This window comes from Schistocerca nitens, chromosome 2 (genome assembly GCF_023898315.1).
Source record: "Schistocerca nitens isolate TAMUIC-IGC-003100 chromosome 2, iqSchNite1.1, whole genome shotgun sequence".
Lineage (NCBI taxonomy): Eukaryota > Metazoa > Arthropoda > Insecta > Orthoptera > Acrididae > Schistocerca > Schistocerca nitens.
Window position 1 is genome coordinate 1,025,059,789 of NC_064615.1, and position 18,963 is coordinate 1,025,078,751.

General features: G+C 39.9%; 1 protein-coding gene across 1 annotated transcript in view; it reads left to right on the plus strand.

Moving 5' to 3' along the window:
* The window catches only part of LOC126237372 (farnesol dehydrogenase-like), a 114,924-nt gene extending 114,794 nt beyond the window's left edge, over nucleotides 1–130 (plus strand). The window contains exon 6 of the mRNA XM_049947456.1: nucleotides 17–130. Coding sequence (XP_049803413.1) covers nucleotides 17–70 — 54 coding nt within the window. The 3' untranslated portion in view covers nucleotides 71–130. The remainder of the gene's footprint in view (nucleotides 1–16) is intronic.
* Nucleotides 131–18,963: the final 18,833 nt, after the last annotated feature.

Here is an 18,963-nt window from a genome sequence, read left to right on the forward strand (position 1 = left end):
TTTTTTTATTGTGTAGGTGCCGCAGCTTGTAATTCAGCCTGTGGGACAAAGAAGAATAAGTGATGTATGAAGTATTGAAAAGCTGTAAAATATATGCTAAAAAATAAATTAAAAAACAAGAGGCACAGAGGTACTGAATTTTGAATTTGTAGCGGAACATTTAGAATTAAAAGATGCTGTTTCCATGGTGCTGAAGTATCATAGATTTAATATGTGAAATGTATTAAATCTAATTATAGTCACTTATTCAAAGTTGTATAGAGCTGCTCATATTTGTCCATAGCTGGCCCTATCTCAAATAATTTTCTTTTTATCACTATTACATCAAGGAGACTGGATCACCTCTGATATAGTGAATTCACAATGTGTGATATAATGAATAATTATTGATGATATTTCAAATCCAATTTTTCAATTATAAAAAATTTGTGTTTTGTCACCAAACACATTTTGTTTTATTGATACAAAACATCATAAGTGCTGGTACTTTATGTCAGACTTTTCCTTATTACAGGAAATGTCATCTGCTTGCACATTTTTGAGGTATTTTCTCATTTGGCACTAATGTTTTTGATGAGTCTCGCAGTGTTGTCCAGAACTGGAAATTTTGTGAATTCAATAACTGTAATGCAAGTACAGACACTATGCCTACAAAACTGAAGAATTTAATGAATAGTCTTTTTAATTTTTGATTGTGACTAAGCTCTTTGTAAATGAGAATGAAATTAAGCTTATTTCTAGGCATGTTGAAATCATGCACAGAGCTTGGTGTCTGTAGCAATAATAATTTTCTTTAGATTGTGGGATACGTTGCCATATTTGATACTATAATGAATTGAGTAACTGGGGAATTAAAAATATAGATACAAGATGTATATTATTCCAGGACTTTGCTCTGAACTGTTTGTTGGGTAGTCCCACCAGTCGTCACAGCTGTGTTCAAATGGATGCATAACAAAAAATACAGCATTTGAATGTGTGCTGCCTCATAGTCCCAAAACAGTTTTTAAAATGAAACGTTCTGGGAAATTAAATTTGTGCAGTGGACTCAGAATGAAACCTAGAACCTTGCCTTTCATAGTCAGTGCCCTTACCAACTCAGCTATCCAGTCACAGTTCATGACATATTGTCTGAGCTAGAATTCTACAAGTGTTTCTTTCCTGCAGAGTGAAAGTCTGTTCCTGAAAATTTGGTAATGCTTTCTAATTTGACAATAAAACTTAACAGCCTTTTAACAATGTCTATATCAGCTGCAAATCTGGAGGGAAACTTCTTGAAGTTGAAATTTCTTTAAAAATCATCTGTGAAGCTCATTGAGCAAGGAGAAAATTGGTATGATTGTTAACTGTTCCAACTGAAGATAACACAAATTACCAGCTAGTCATAATGATGTTACTGAACAACTTTCTATAATGAAAACAAGAAGTGTATCACTGGATTGTTAAAAAGAATAGAAATGGAAGAAACTGAGCTTCTTTTAACTGCATTTGATCCCAGCTAGCTATAACAGGACATCCAGTAGAACATAGCAAATATGTTAGTTTTTGGTAACATGCAATACTGCTACATGTTCAGGAGTTTTCTATGGAATAGAGGGAGTTGTCAAGTATATATGATTTCAGTTCGTGTTTGAAGTTAATTCTGTTATCTTTTAAATTTTTTATGGCTAAGTAGCTCAATCCTTTCCATGCCACACTAAAACAGTGTGATGGACACTGTAAATAGTTTCTCTTTCTAGTGTTATATGTACAAATGTTATTGTTATTTTTGGACTGTGAGTGACTGTTGATAAAAAATCATCATAAGGGAGTGTACGCAATATTGTCGTGAATGCATATTAATTAAATAGAACTGTTCATACATTTCTCCAAGAAGATGTGAGATGATACAAAGAAACTTTTACTAAAGAAACAACTGAAAACAAGAAACATATGAAAATGACAAACCAAATTTATTTTTATAATTGGGTGGATAAAAAAATCTAATCAGCAAGCACCATCTGGAGAACAGATATATAAAAGATATTTCAATTTGCAAGATTTTGGAATCAGTGGCCCGTTCTTTTGGCAGAAGGGTTGGAGGGGAAGGAAGATGGGAAAGGAAAATGACTGCTGAGGTCTAGGAAAAGGGGTAGAATTTGAAAAAGTTGCCCAGAACCTCAGGTCAGGGGAAACTTACTGGATGGGATGAGAAGAAAAGACTGACTCAGACTTTCCTTCTCATCCCATCTGTTATCCATTGAATTACATTATATTTTCAAAAACTGATTATTTCCATTGTCAAATTTATTTTTGTATAGTGATACACATCTTGTATCTACATTTTTAATTTTGATAGATATCACATTTCATCAACTAAGATGGCACGTGGTACAAGAACTAACAACAGGGTGACAATTGTACAAGCATTAGAATATTTCTTTGACTGTTTGCATGATTAAGAGTTCAAAGCTAGAGGAAAAGTAATATAAAACGAATTTGCAATATTGTTTACATGGTGTCTGTGAAAGAAGACAGTACTCCAAAATTGGAACAATCCTGTAGTTGTTCTATTTCACAAGAAACATGACAGACAAAACTGAAAGAACTGTAGACCTATCAGCTTCTCCTCCACAATGTTTAAGACATTCTTGAACATTATCATCAACTACATCTTCATGGTATCTGTCCAACAGAGAAGATGATCAATGTAGAATAAGACTTTCAAGCAATGTATTAAAAACAACTTTCTACAAATACTTAACAACCGTGTCTTGCATTAATTCTTAAAAATGTTACAGCAAAAACAGCATGTTGCTCAGGCAAATGAGCTTTATAAATAGATAAAGCACAAAGGAGCATTTGCAAGCGATGAACAAAAATATGAAATGGAGCCATGAAAACATGAATCTCCAAGTCACCAGGAATTCATAGGTTTTGAGAAAAATTTTGACTTAGTTTCAACAAAATCACACTGAAAACTCTTGAGAAACAATATACTGAACAATACATAAATATTAAGAATTGCATTTTACATTACATTTAAGAACTACTTTATTTTTATTGGAGACCGATTCTGGGCCTGCAAAAGACCATATTTGGTCTTTTCCACCAAAAGGAGAAAACCAGATAACAAGTGGATACAATTCTAATACATAACATCAAGTGTTTAGAAATTACATATAGACTACCACACATTATTTCAAAATAATACTTACAAAAAACAGTTTGGTTATGCATTTTCCAGTTCCAGTGCCAAATGTAACTTATAGAATGTTCCATTCTTCTTCTTCTTCTTCTTTCTTCTTCTTCTTCTTTTGAATGGGCCAGCTAAGGACCATGATATTCAACTTTTCATCCTGGAGAGTGACTTAATGTTTTCCCAGTAATCCCACATTCTCTGGCTACATTTCTCCTTTCTCTCCTTTTTCCACAAGGCACAAATCTTTTTACAGGGTGATCTGTCCTGAAACCTCTTTTCTTTTAGTATCCTTCTGGGAAGTGTTTGGTTTCTAATATTACTTTCAGCTACGTTCAGTTGCTGGATATCTTTCTTGACTTATGTCTTCCATGGTGTCATGGTCTTCCTGCTGTTTCAGTAGTTGAGAATTTGGTTGGTTAGTCTTGTTTGGTCTGTCCTTGTTATATGTCCTTAGAAAGCAAGACGTCTCTTCCTGGCGATATCTGTGATTTTCTCAGTATGATTCTATAGCTCCTGGTTTGATTGTCTTCTGTACTCACCATCTGTTTTGACTGGTCCCAGAATTTTTTCTCAGGATCTTCCTCTCCTGAATCTCTAGTTTATCTGTCATGCCTTTCCTGTTCAGATTCAAGCATTCTGATGCATATAGGGCTTCAGGGCGGATAACTGTTTGGTAGTGTTTTAGTTTGGAATTGTGAGATAGGCATTTCTTGTTATAGATGTTCTTGGTTAATCGATATGCTAATTGTAACTTATTAATCAGAGTTATTAGTGCTGTTCCTTCTTATCACAAGGAATGCAATTCTTAATATTTATATATTGTTCAGTATATTGTTTCTCAAGAGCTTTCAGAATGTTGAATCTGTCAACTTTCTCAATTTGACCTTGTTCCAACTGTAGTTCACTGGGAGTGTCACTGGTGTTGGTGAGGTATTTTGTCTTTTATAGTGACAATTGAAGTCCTACCTTGGCAGCCTGGAGTTTGAGCATATTGAGCTGCTTTACTGCTACTTCCACTGAGCTTGCTATAAGTGTCCGATCATCTGCAAAAGCTTAACAGTCTACTACTAGTCCCTCCCATTTGTGTCCCAGGTAAATACCACTTGGTATATTTTGTACTTCCATTTATTTTTGCCACTTTCTGGTCACCATGTCTAGTGCACAGTTGAAGAGAAGAGGTGAAAGTCCATCTCCCTGTCTAACTCCTTTACTAATGATCTAGTGTTACTCAGGGTCTTTTGGATAAGGCTGTGGGTTTTCTGGTTCAGGCCCATTTCCTGCAAAATTCTCATAAGAGTATGTCTGTCAACTAAATCGTATGCTTTCTTGAAGTCAATGAAAGTAACTATGTACTGTTTAATTCACTAGTTTAATTTGACTTAATACTGAGTTCAAGTTAAGGATCGGTTCAGTACAGAAATGTCCTTTTCTAAAACCACCCTGATAATATCCAAGTTTTGGATTCAATTGAGGTTCGGCTCTGTTTAATAATGTCTTAGATAATATCGTATGTGACTGGTATCAATGAGATCCCACTATAATTGTTGAAGTCAGTCAAATCACCCTTCTTGTGTAATTTTCCATTATTATTATTATTATTATTATTATTATTATTATTATTATTATTAACTGTCTATGCCTGGTGGTTCCATCGTAACAACATCAGAGACAGATAATAATAAATGGGTAGCTGTTTTGCTATGTACAAATGTGTGCCACAAGAGGATGCTTTAGCTACTTTTTTATTTTAATTTGTTTAATAAGAATAGCTTGGACATTGGCATATATTGTGCTTGAATCATTCTGAAGCTGTTATTATCCTGTATGGTATGTGCACATATTATTATTTTAGCTCTTTAATAATATTTATGACGTGATACAGTTTAAGGAAATAGATTGGTGCATTTGTCATCTAGCATACTTGATGGGGTGCATGGTCAAATTTTTGTTTTATACTGTGTGTTAGTGTATAGTCAATAATTTTAATTTACGAAGTCTATTCAAAAAATTTCAGAACATTCATAGTTTCTAGCCAATGATGTGTTGGAGTGAAATGTGGTTGGCACCCTTGCACACACCTGTGTGGAGTTTCATTGTTGTATGTCTGTTAGTTACTGTTCAGTGCTGTATTGATTAGTATGTTGTGTCACACAGTTTGCAAGTTTCTAGATGGCAGAGATAGAACAGCAATGTGTTTGCACTAAATTTTGCATGAAACTCAAGAAAACCTTTACAGAGACACACCAAATGATGCAGGAATCCTACGGTTATGAGTGCTTGAGCTGCACTCAGTGTTATGAGTGGTTCGCATGGTTTAAAAGTGGCTGGACGGAAGTTAAAGATGACCCTCAATCAGGACACCCTTTGATATCTACCGACGATGCTCATGTCAGGAACATTAGTGAAACTGTGCGTGCCAATTGAAGACTGACTATCCAAGAGACCGCAGAAGAATGTAAAATTTCAGTTGGATCATGTGATGAAATCCTAACACAGCTTCTTGGAACACATCTAGTTGCTACCAAGTTTGTTCTGCGGTTCATGAGTCAAGACCAGAAAGACCTTCAACTTCGCCATGCATTCTTTGAAGAGCTTTTGGATCATGCAAATGAGAATGAGATGTTCATTAAGAGAATCATAATTGATGATGAGGTGTGGGTCTATGGTTATGATGCTGAGACCAAGGTTCAGTTTTCAGAATGTGTCAGGAAAGGTTCTCCAAGACAAAAAAAAATTGTCAGATAAGGTCAAATGTCAAACCCATGCTGATAGTTGTCTTTGACTTTGAAAGATTTGTTCATCATGCCTCAGGGATGCACTGTTAATCGATGGTACTATTGGTACATGTTGCAGCACCTATGAGAAAATGTGAGAAGGAAACAGCATGAAATGTGGTGAGACAATTTACATCTCTTACTTCACAATCATGCACTCACACATTCATCCCTGTTGGTGAGTGACTATTACACAGGAAACGAAATCACTGTGCTGCTGCATCCTCTGTTCTCTCCAGACCTGGCCCCAATGCATTTTTTTTTTTAATTTCCAAAGTTGAAAACCCCATTGAAAGGATGAAGATTTGCAATGATACATGAGATAAAAGAACATTCACAGATGGCACCTCATGCGATCCAGCAAGAGATGTACCACGGCTGCTTCCGGAAGTTGAAACAGCATTGGGAGCGGTGTATCTATTGTGGAGAGTATTTTGAAGACAACCATGCTCCATAAGTAAAAGTTAAGCACAGAAAAATTTTGCGGTCAAAGTTCCAGAATTTTTTGAAGAAACCTTGCATATTGTGTGATTGTGTGTTTGTGTTAGGTGGAACAGATAATGTAGTTCAATTACTCTGTTGCAGCTGTTAATTGATAATGATAAAGTATAAAATTTTGTGCAATGTATATGCAAATGACAGTGTTGGGATGCATAGACTGTTTCTTTGGAAACTGTTGTTAAAAAAAAATGTAGTTTTGAGACAGTTTGTCCCATTTATGTGACTGTATTTGCAAACAGTTGGCATCATTACATCATATAGGCACTTACTTTATTTTAACTTTTTATGAATACATATATCCAGTAGGAATCAATCCTTAGAGGCCGGTGTTATCTGGTGGTTATGTGGAGGTCCATGGACACTCTCTCTGTTTTTTTTAATGTATGGAGAATATGTGATAATATATGTGGTTATATATAAGGAAATACAAGTAATCTGTTGAATTACAGATTCATATCACTAGTGTCGATGTGCAGTAGTACTTTGAAACACATACTGTGTTCGAACATCATGAATTACCTTGAAGATAATGCAAACAGCCATCACGGAGTTAGAAAATATTGTTCCTGTGAAACACAAAGATCACCTTATCCTCATGAAGTAATGAGCATTGTCGACAAAGGATATTAAATTGATTCCATATTTTTAGATTTCCTGAAGATTTCTGACACTGTTCTTCACAAGCAGCTTTTAATCACATTGTATGCCTATGGAGTACCATCCCTGTTGTCTGGCTAGATTTGTGGTATCCTGTCAGAAAGGTCATAGTTCACAATAATTGATGGAAAGTCATCAAGTAAAAAAGAAGTAATATACAATGTTCCCCAAGGGAGTGTTGTAGGTGCTCTGCTGTACTTGACCTACATAAACAATTTAGGAGATGATCTGAGCAGCCCTCTTACATTGTTTGCAGATGATGCTGTGGTTTATCATCTAGTAAAGCTATCACATGATTAAAAGCAATTGCAAAATGATTTAGACAAGATATCTGTATGGTGCGAAAAGAGGTAAAATAATGAAAAGTGTGGACTCACCCACATGAGTACTAAAAGGAATCTGTTAAATTTTAGTTATACAATAAATCTAAGGGCTGTAAATTCAACTAAATACTTAGAGATTATAATTATGAATAACTTAAATTGGAGAGATCACGTAGATAATGTTCTGGGGAAACCAAACCAAATACTGCAGTTTATTGGCTGATCATTTATAAAAGAGACTGCTTACTCTAAACTTGTCTGTCCTCTTCTGGAGTATTGCTGCCTGGTGTGGGGTCGACATTACATAGGATTGACAGAGGACATCGAAAATTTCCAAAGAAGGGCTGCTCGTTTTGTATTATCGGCAAATAGGGGAGAGAGTGCCACGGACATGACGCATAGATTGGGGTGGCAATCACAAAAACAAAGGCATTTTTTGTTGCAGGAGGATCTTATTGTGAAATTTCAATCAGAAACTTTCTCCTCAGATTTTGAAAGTATTTGTTGACTCACCCACATAGGGAGAAATGATCATTATAAGAGAAATCAAATCTCGTATAGAAAGATTTAAGTGTTTGGTTTTCCTGCACATTGTTTGAGAGTGGAATAGCAGAGAAATAGCGAGAAGGTGGTTCAATGAACCCTCTGGCAGGCACTTAATTGTGAATTGCAGAGTAACCCTGTAGATGAAGATGCAGATGTAATTCTTACATCTGAGTACTAAAAATGGACATTCCTATATTCCATGGAGTAATGTAAAGGGCTCTTGTGCAGGCAAATAGACACTGTGTGCCGAATCCTATGACATGAGAATAGATCATTTACAGTCATCTTGTTGAGGTGATTCTGCAGATCATTTGCAGGTGTCGTCTCTTCTGAAACTATTGTTGTATAAGAGGGCCATCAGAGTTGCAGGATGGCCATTTCTGACTCCAAAGTGGCATGTGCAGGAAGGTATGGGATGATTTGGTAATACTACAGCGAGTGTGGAGTCGATAAAGCTTTCTTAATTGGAGTATTATTTATTATTACACTGTTCAAAAGAATTAAAGGATTATTTTTTTGAAACCCGGTAGTTATCTCCCATTGTGACACAAAAGTGCCTAGAAACTTTCTCTGTAATGGTGCAAAAGGTTGAGGCCCTCTAACTCCACCCTCAGGCTCGGTGATGCTTCAGACAACAAGGTGCTGACATGTGGGAAAAAAAGGTCACGGCCAGGAAGGTAATTTGAGCTGTAGTGTGGGTTAATGATGTGACATAGGCATCAAATGTCACTACAATTCTGCCCAATGCCATGGTGGACGTATCACACGATGAGAAGGTCGTCACAGCCTCCCTTACCCACATTCCACTCCTTCTTTTGTTTTTTCTGTGGTGGATGTTAGAACCGCGACCCCCAGAGTTAGGGTTAGGTAAGCCCTTTGACACCCCTTGGAGTGGGGTCTGCTTACCTTCAGGCGCAAGAGCAGCCGCCAGACTGAACTGGAGTCAATTACATATGCAACGCGCTCAACAAAGCTGCGTGGCTGGGTCTGAGAGTGTTGCCAAACTTGGGGTTGGAATGTCTTAGAGGGACCATTTCACATTTTATTCACAGGTGGCACTTCTGTGTGATCATGGAAAGAAGGACGGAAAAACGGAGGCTTGAAAAAGGATAAGTACCCTTTGCTGCTCTGGATCACGTTCACATTTCGGTGAATGATTCTGAACGGTCCCTAGTGGTTCCAGCCTATACAGAGAGCCAAAATTGTGGTTGTGTTGAGCTCAAAAGGGGTGCGATCACGTTTAATGGGGATGCATTCCCAGAATGTCCTTAGAGAAGGTTTGAAGCATACGAGTCATCATCGCACTGCGAACTGTCGTTTTCGGCTGCAAAATGTGTGGGAATCAACTCCCCAAGAAAACGGGTCGTTTCATTGGCGACCTTTATGCCACCCCTGTGCCTGAGCATCGGTGTTTCTGAACTGTTCTCCTCGGCCACCCATCAGAAAACCGCGTGATTTCAACGCTGTGTGTCGCTATTACGACTGCCAAGGCAGAGACGTCAAAAGGAGCGGTGAAATGTGGGTAAGAGGGGGGCGTGGCGATCTTCTCGTCGTGTGACACGTCCACAGTGGCGTTGGACAGAATTGTCTTAAAATTTGGAGCCAATGTGACAGCATTAACGCACCTTACATGTCACATGAACTTCTGAAGTGTTGCTCTTTTTTCGCAAGTGTCGACACCTTGCTGCTTGAAGCTCCGTCGAGTCCGAGGATGACGTCGCAGGGTGCCATGGTTTTGCGACATTACAGAGGAAGATTATAGACATCTTTGAGCCAAATTTCAAACTTATACGTTGGAATGGAAGTAAATTACGAGGTTTAGGAAAAGTGATCATTTAATTTTGTTGCACAGTGTAATTTCCTTCAGTAAAGTTCCTTCATGATGACAAGAGACGACTTGGGAGCCGACCGAAGCTGGCAGTGACTGACGCATGTTGAGGCAGCGTACTGCTATGGCAGACAGCAGAGTGTGGACGGTGATGGTGCCTTTGCTGACGCAAGTCTGATGTCTGCTCTGTGGCGCAGCAATGCTAGGCAGCTGGGATCACGTGCATTGTTCACAGCCGGAGGTCTCTGGCAGAAACGTACTGACCCCCAGGTCGAAACCAGGATCATCAGAGACTGGCAGCGGAGTCAGGCGGAGGCACCCACTGGGCAGAATCTTCTAAACCGACGACCGTCGTATACACTGTGCCAACGGAGTGCTCCTTCTGGCCGATCTGGGTATACTTATGCTCAGTCCAGCTAGGTGTGTTGTGACAAGAGATAGGCTCCTATCGCATAGCTGGCTTCGGAAATGCTGCATTGTGCTACAGCATGTAGCAATCCACTCTACCACTGACGTTAGAACACCGCATTGCAGGATGTTTCCCTAGGTGCAACATTATGCAGGTGGCTGGCCAGCATGCCTCTTGGCTAGCTGTGTAGATATGCCAGAAGCGGATGCCGAAACACATGGGTTTACTGCTAACGTTACATTTGATACAGTTAACAATGCAGATTTACTAAAATTTCTCAAAATGACCTCTTCGACCTTCTGTGCATGGTCTGAGCATGCAGGTTATGCTTTGCAGTACTCAGTTGAAAATACCTGGACCATGTCATGTTCGGTCAAATCGATTTTACATATGCTTCGTTAGGACATCGACATTAGGTACGGTACACAAGTTGAATGCACAATGTAATTCAAACGCCCCATGAGTAAAAGTCTATTGGATTCAAATCCGATAGACCAGGCTGAACAGTGGATCACCATCACCAATCCATCAATTATCAAGGTACTGGCAAACTGTTGAGTAAAACTGGAGCACCATCGTACATAATCCACGTTTATTGGATGACATATAGACGTATTTTACCAAGTAAAAGAAGCACATCATTTCTTAGAGACCGAAAGTATATTTTCTCGGCAAGGTGTTGTGGGAAGAAATAGGAATCAGTAAGATGATCATGAATGATTCCACCCCAGACGTTGCTGCTGAACAGAGGACAATAACGTTGTGAATTGTGAATTTTGGTTTATTATTCTCATAATGTACACAGTCAATATCATTTGATTCAGGTACAGGAGACACGTCAAAAGTTTGGTAAAATTTACCATTAACATAGAAAACTGATGTTTACATACAGCATAATAATAATAATACAGTTTGGTTTTATACACACAAAAGACAGAGATAATAATAATAACAATAATAAAAATAATATCTAAAAATCTAACACTACGCCTAAATTACCCTAGCTCAAATTATCATTTCATCCTCTAAAAATTCTGTCGAATAGTAACATTTCTCCCGCAGAATCTGATGTAGCCTTATTTTTAGGATCTCTGGCTTAACATTAAATATATTTTTGCCCATTAATTTGTTATATATTGTCATCCTCAAATACTGTGGAGCCCGTTCATATAATTTCAATTTGTGTATCGCAAGCATAAAATTATTTTTATTTCTTGTGTTGTATACGTGGTTAAAATGATTTTCCTCAAATAATTTTTGCCTACTGTGTAGAAGATAATAATTTCATAAATGTATAGGCCTATGGAGGGTACAGTTGTGATTTACAGTTGTCGAAATAATGGGTGAAAAGATTTTGTTTTCTGTGCGGTTCACATGTATTTGATAATTTTTTCTGAAGTTTCAGTATACGAGATACTCTACTTGAACTTCGCCAGAAAATTACAACATAACTAATGACTGATTCAAAATAACTACACAAACTAAAAACAAGTGCCAGAAAAATCTGTAGAGGAAAGTGTAAGTTAAAGTGCACATCCGTGGTGTACTGCATAATCAGGGCTCAGCAGGGATGGCGATCATCGCTGAAGCAACCAGATTTCGGTCATATCGTTTTCTTTCAAGCCATTTTAACATGACTGTTAAAACTGCTGAAAATAACCGGTTTTTTAAAAATTGGTAACCGATTTTTCGTTTGTTATTCCTATTATTTCCTATAATAAATGTAGAAATATAACAAAGACTGAAAAATTTTGACTGTCTTAGTTTTGAGATACGTAGAATCAAAATATTGAATCAAATGGGCAAATAAAGTAAAACATCGCCCGTCTATCGTTTGCTGCTTCTCTCAGAAAGTGATAAATGGTTGACTACTACAAGAAAATCACCAGTATTTTCCTACTGATTCTAATTTTATGAAACTTCACTCAAAAATAATGCGCTAATCGGGGATCATACCATTATTTGGGCATTACGGACGGTCACTGCTAAAGGGTGAAAACTGTGGTTGAAGAACTGTGTTTTTCATGTTAATTTGTCCGTTTTCAAGGGCTTCAAGCAGATAACGCACACAGCTACCCTACCCTACAGAAACAGAAGGATAATACTAGGTCGCTCTAAGTGTAATTGCAAAATACACCGAAAGTGTATCATTTTTATGATTTTCTTCAGTAAGGACATGAAACACACGTAACTCAAGAAGACTACTGCACAAATACTCCACGAAAACTGACATAGACTGCTGGCGTTTGGAAATACAACGAACAGGGAGCAGTGGAATGGCGCTTTTTGATGGTTGAGGAACGGTATTGGCGGCACTAAGTGCAACCGACATTAACTTTTAGTGGACTAACTGACGACTTCCGGTTGCCGAACTGAGCGAATGCGTCACGTAGAAGGCACGGATCGGCGAACTTAGCCGGCAGAGATTGCCGTCTCACGAGGCCCACTTCAGATAGCGGTCAGTCGTCACGGATCCTCCCTCCGGTGTGGACTGTCTGCAGCAGGTAAGTGCTCAGTTTCTTAATAAGGAATCTCGCTTCACTACGAAAACTTGTGTAAAGCCACTGACAAAGGAGCGAATTCTATGCCTCCTATCGGACTGTGATTCGTTCTGTTTGCTATGGACTAACTAAGACAGAAGGTGGATGGCGTCATGAGATACACTATGTGATCAAAAGTATCCGGACACCCCAAAAACATAGGTTTTTCATATTACGTGCATTTTACTGCCACCTACTGCCAGGTACTCCATATCAGCGACCTCAGTAGTCATTAGCCATCGTGAGAGAGCAGAATGGGGCGTTCTGCGGAACTCTCGGACTTCGAACGTGGTAAGATGATTGGGTGTCACCTGTGTCATATGTCTGTACGCGAGATTACCACACTCCTAAATATCCCTATGTCCATTGTTGCCAATGTGATAGTGAAGTGAAAATGTGAAGGGACACATACAGCACAAAAGCGTATAGGTCGACCTCGTTTGTTGAGTGACAAAGACCACCGACAGTTCAAGAGGATCGTGATGTGTAATACGCAGACATCTATCCAGAGCAACACACAGGAATTCCAAACTGCATCAGCATCCACTGCCAGTACTATGACAGGAGGTGGGAAAACTTGGATTTCATGGTCGGGCGGCTGCTCATAAGCCACACATCACGCTGGTAAATGCCAAACAACGCTTTACTTGGTGCAAGGAGCATAAAGATTGGACGACTGAACAGTGTAAAAACGTTGTGTGGAGTGACGAATCACGGCACACAATGTGGCGATCCGATGGCAAGGTGTGGGCATGGCGAATACCCGATGAACGTCATCTGCCAGCGTGTGTAGTGCCAACAGTAAAATTCGGCAACGGTGGTGTTATAGTGTGGTCGTGTATTTTATGTAGGGGGCTTGCACCCCTTGTTGTTTTGCGTGGCACTATCACAACGTAGGCCTACATTGATGTTTTATGCACGTTCTTGCTTCCCACTGTTGAAGAGCAATTCGGGGATGGCTGTTGCATCTTTCAACACGATCGAGCGCCTATTCATAATGCACAGCATGTGGCGGAGTGGTTACACGACAACATCCCTTAATGGACAGGCCTGCACGGAGTCCTGACCTGAATCCTAAAGAACACCTTTGGGGATGTTTTGGAACGCCGACTTCGTGTCAGGTCTCACCGACCGACATCGATACCTCTCCTCAGAGCAGCACTCCGTGAAGAATGGGCTGCCATTTCCCAAGAAACCTTCCAGAATCTGATTGAACGGATGCCTGCGAGAGTGGAAGCTGTCATCAAGGCTAAGGGTGGGCCAACACCATATTGAATTCCAGCATTACCGATGGAGGGCGCCACGAACTTGTAAGTCATTTTCAGCTAGGTGCCGGGATACTTTCGATCACATAATGTGCGTCAGAGACGCGGGCTCGGGGTTTCGCGGCGTTTCTGGTCTCCATACTGTGCAACAGCGAGGTTTTACGAAGTCGAGGGACCACATTGTCCACGCTGACTATAAAGGCACATTTGTATGCCGTGCGTGAGTTTCCTCGGAAACGCGAAATCTTAATTAAATAATTAATCTCTGACAAATAAATAAAGCCTATGGCACAGAACTGCAGCGCTATGTCGCTGATAAAACAAGATACAATTAGGTCACTCTTATGTTTGATTAAGAAGGGGAGGTCTTGTACAACAACTGGTGCGGGAAGCACGTATATTTTATTAACTGGCACACCGCCATATTTGAAGTTATAATAGAACACTGCGAGTTGCAATCTTACTAGGCACTCGATTCTGTAAAGAATTTATATTTATGAAAGTAAGTAGAATTATTTAACTGTAGGCTTATTCGTTGAATATATCTGATTTAACTAACTGTGTAAACTTTTTTATGTTTAGTAGACAGTCACCTCTTACGACGTATTGACATGGCTGGCAAATTATTCTAATATTGAGATTTAGATATTGAGTCCGCACCTACCGCAGCAGTCTTTGGAAACGATTTAAATACGAAGTCCGATTATTTGAATCATATTTCACGGTCAACTACGAATAACATTGCATTTACGAAAAAGCCATTGTCAAGCGTCTGATACCAAATAATTAAACGTCCACGTTCCAGATAAGCAAATATTAATTACATCCAATCACTATAATACATAATGAATAATTAATATTTATTTATTTTATAATATTTTATTTATTTTATATGACCACTTGCATACCACTCGTTAGCGCCTGTCAGCGCAAACGCTGTCGAAATGGGGTTGGGGACTACTGCGTTTCTTATGAAATGCCTCACTGAAAATGGTTAGCTCTTAAGTGAGTTGTACGAAAAACAAATGTGCCTTATATTCTGGAGCAAAATGTTTTTGGAACTGTCAGGAGTAGGGAGTAAGTAATTTATCATTTTATTGACATTCAAAATTACGCTTTCTGCCATTAAGCCTTCCTATATTCCAAGTTTAGCTTGTGGAATATCTTTGTCATTCTAATTCCGTTCAATCTTGCCTAATGGACGCTACCATGTTTTCTTATTAGGCATTCAGAGTGAACGTTTTTTAAAATTCTGGTAACAGTCACAAAAATGCTCAGATGTTTGATGTGCCTATTATGTTTCTGTATTTAACATGGCGCTACGCGTGTCGAGACTGGTTCATCGTTTAGCGACGTTCAGGGTTTATAGCTACATGTAAATTACAGGTTTGTAGTCTAAATTTTGAGACTTCGGTGATGTTAGTGCACGTGAGATAACAGATATCCCTTCCGGTACATGCTGGTTTATTAATGGAGGAGGAATGAAGAATTATTAGCCATTGCAAACTTAGGCAAATAAGGATTAAGCTGCCATCAACTGTTCTGTCTCATCCACTGATGCTGATACACTACTGGCCATTAAAATTGCTACACCAAGAAGAATGCAGATGATAAACGGGTATTCATTGGACAAATATATTATACTAGAACTGACATGTGATTACAAAATGGCTCTGAGCACTATGGGACTTAACAGCCATGGTCATCAGTCCCTTAGAACTACTTAAACCTAACTAACCTAAAGACATCACACAACACCCAGTCATCACGAGGCAGAGAAAGACATGTGATTACATTTTCACACAATTTGGGTGGATAGATCCTGAGAAATCAGTACCCAGAACAACCACCTCTGGCCATAATAACTGCCTGGATACGCCTGGGCACTGAATCAAACAGAGCTTGGACGGCATGTACAGGTACAGCTGCCCATGCAGCTTCAGCACGATACCACAGTTCATCAAGAGTAGTGACTGGCGTATTGTGACGAGCCAGTTGCTTGGCCACCATTGACCAGACGTTTACAATTGGTGAGAGATCTGGAGAATGTGCTGGCCAGGGCAGCAGTCGAACATTTTCTGTATCCAGAAAGGCCCGTGCAGGACCTGCAACATGCGGTCGTGCATTATCCTGCTGAAATGTAGGGTTTAGCAGGGATCGAACGAAGGGCAGAGCCACGGGTCGTAACACATCTGAAATGTAACGTCCAATGTTCAAAGTGCCGTCAATGCGAACAAGAGGTGACCGAGACGTGTAAGCAATGGCACCCCATACCATCACGCCGGGTGATACGCCAGTATGGCGATGACGAATACACGCTTCCAATGTGTGTTCATCGCGATGACGCCAAACACGGATGTGACTATCATGATGCTGTACACAGAACCTGGATTCATCCGAAAAAATGACGTTTTGCCATTCGTGCACCCAGTTTCGTCGTTGAGTGCACCATCGCAGGCGCTCCTGTCTGTGATGCAGCGTCAAGGGTAACCGCAGCCATGGTCTCCGAGCTGATAGTCCATGCTGCTGCAAACGTCGTCGAACTGTTCGTGCAGACGGTTGTTGTGTTGCAAACAACCCCATCTGTTGACTCAGGGATCGAGACGTGGCTGCACGATCCGTTACAGCCATGCGGATAAGATGCCTGTCATCTCGACTGCTAGTGATACGAGGCCGTTGGGATCCAGCAAGGCGTTCCGTATTACCCTCCTGAAGCCACTGATTCCATATTTTGCTAACAGTAATAGGATCTCGACCAACGCGAGCAGCAATGTCGCGATACGATTAACCGCAATCGCGATAGGCTACAATCCGACCTTTATCAAAGTCGGAAACTTGATGGTACGCATTTCTCCTCCTTACACGAGGCATCAAACAACGTTTCACCAGGCAACGCCGGTCAACTACTGTTTGTGTAAGAGAAATCCGTTGGAAACTTTCCTCATGTCAGCACGTTGTAGGTGTCGCCACCGGCGCCAACCTTGTGTGAATGCTCTGAAAAGCTAATCATTTGCATATCACAGCATATTCTTCCTGTCGGTTAAATTTCGCGTCTGTAGCACGTCATCTTCGTGGTGTAGCAATTTTAATGGCTAGTAGTGTAAATGCGGGTGGAATTCTTCCTGGTGAAATCGACTGTAATGCAACCACTTTAAAAAATTATTTTTTCTTGCAGTTGTCCATTGTTTCACTTCACAATGAAATCTGCGCTTAGTTATATCATTATTTTATCAAATATGGCATGCACACTGCACCGATTTTGAAGATGTGTTTCTCTTATTCTGAGATGCACATTTTTTTGTCAGTCACCGTTCCTTTTCTTTTTAGTTTTCTACCTAATCTAATATTGTAACATCGAGATCCATGTTTTGAACCAATATTGCAAAAGCTTTGCTTTCATTCCTTAGAGGTGGATTATTTATCATCCATTTACTTACTTTGTTTATTTATTTATTGCTCATTTAGCCCTACCAGATGAGGGCGTTAAGGCTCTGTCTTACATCTGGTCGGGAACAACACATACAAAAGATATTACAAAACGTCACTATAATAATAATAATAATAATAGACGCCAATGAAAGTAATAAAAAAACAGTAATTGAAATAGTCAAGGGCATTTGGAATGATGTACAGAGGTATCCAGAAAAATGTAAACACTTTTTGATACTTAATATCTTTGAACAACATGACACTTCATTGCTATTTTGCGCGGTAGCGTAGTGCATTGTTTTCTCAACAGATCGTGGTGCGCGTTTTCCAGCTGATGATAGTGCAGCAATGAATGAAATAAGATTGTCGTCTGAGAACGCAAGGCGGTATTGTAGTGGTACTGGAAGCACAACACCATGATAAAGGTTCAACGGTAATGGCGTAATATGTACGGAACTCAGCCACCAACATGACAACAATTTATCGTATTCAGGATAAATCTGAAGTCGACAGTACTCTTCAGGGTGTGCATAAGGAAAGGTCTGTCCGATGAAAAACAGCAACAAATGGTTCAAATGGCTCTGAGCACTATGGGACTTAACATCTGAGGTCATCAGTTCCCTAGAACTTAGAACTACTTAAACCTAACTAACCTAAGGACATCACACACATCCAAGCCCGCGGCAGGATTCGAACCTGCGACCGTAGCGGTCGCGCGGTTCCGGACGGAAGCGCCTAGAACCGCTTGGCCACTTCGGCCGGCAAAAACAGCAACAAGCCCAGCTTCTAGCGCTGCCGTGCTGTAACATTTTACTAGATCACCTAGAAAAGCCGAGAAGCAGTGTGTACGTGAAAGCGGGGTAAGCCGATCAAATGTACGAAGAATTGTGAAGGGTGCAAACATTCCAAAATCCCTGCACGCTATGGACAAGAACGACCCGGATCGAAGGATGGAGTACTGCGAGTGGTTTGAAGGCGTGCTGTGTGAGGATGAACGGTTTGTAGGGGTACTTATCTGATCTGACGAGGCGCAATTCAAACCGAACGGTACTGTAAACCGCCACAGTTGCATGTACTGGGCTCCTGAAAATCCTCACGTTCACGTAGACAAACATGTTAATATATCGGGTGTTAAAGTGTTGCGAGGTCTGTCATCATGCGGTCTGATTGTCCCATTCTTCTTTGAAGGTACAGTAACTCATGTGGTGTATCTTCGTATGCTGTAAACATCGATTTCACCTGCCATCCGAGAGTTGTTTGGAAATGAAAGATTTTACCTACAACAAGATGGCGCTCCGCCACACTACCACAGAGATGTCAGAACCTATTTGGATGAGAATCTACCTGGACGATGGACAGGTCGAAGAGGAGCTGTTGAGTACCCACCACGGTCTCCAGACCCTACACTTCTTGACTTCTGCCTAAGGGGGACCATGAAAAATTAAGTTTATCAACAGAAGCCAGCAACATCGAACGAGCTACGAGAACTCATCGATGCGTCCTGTGCGCC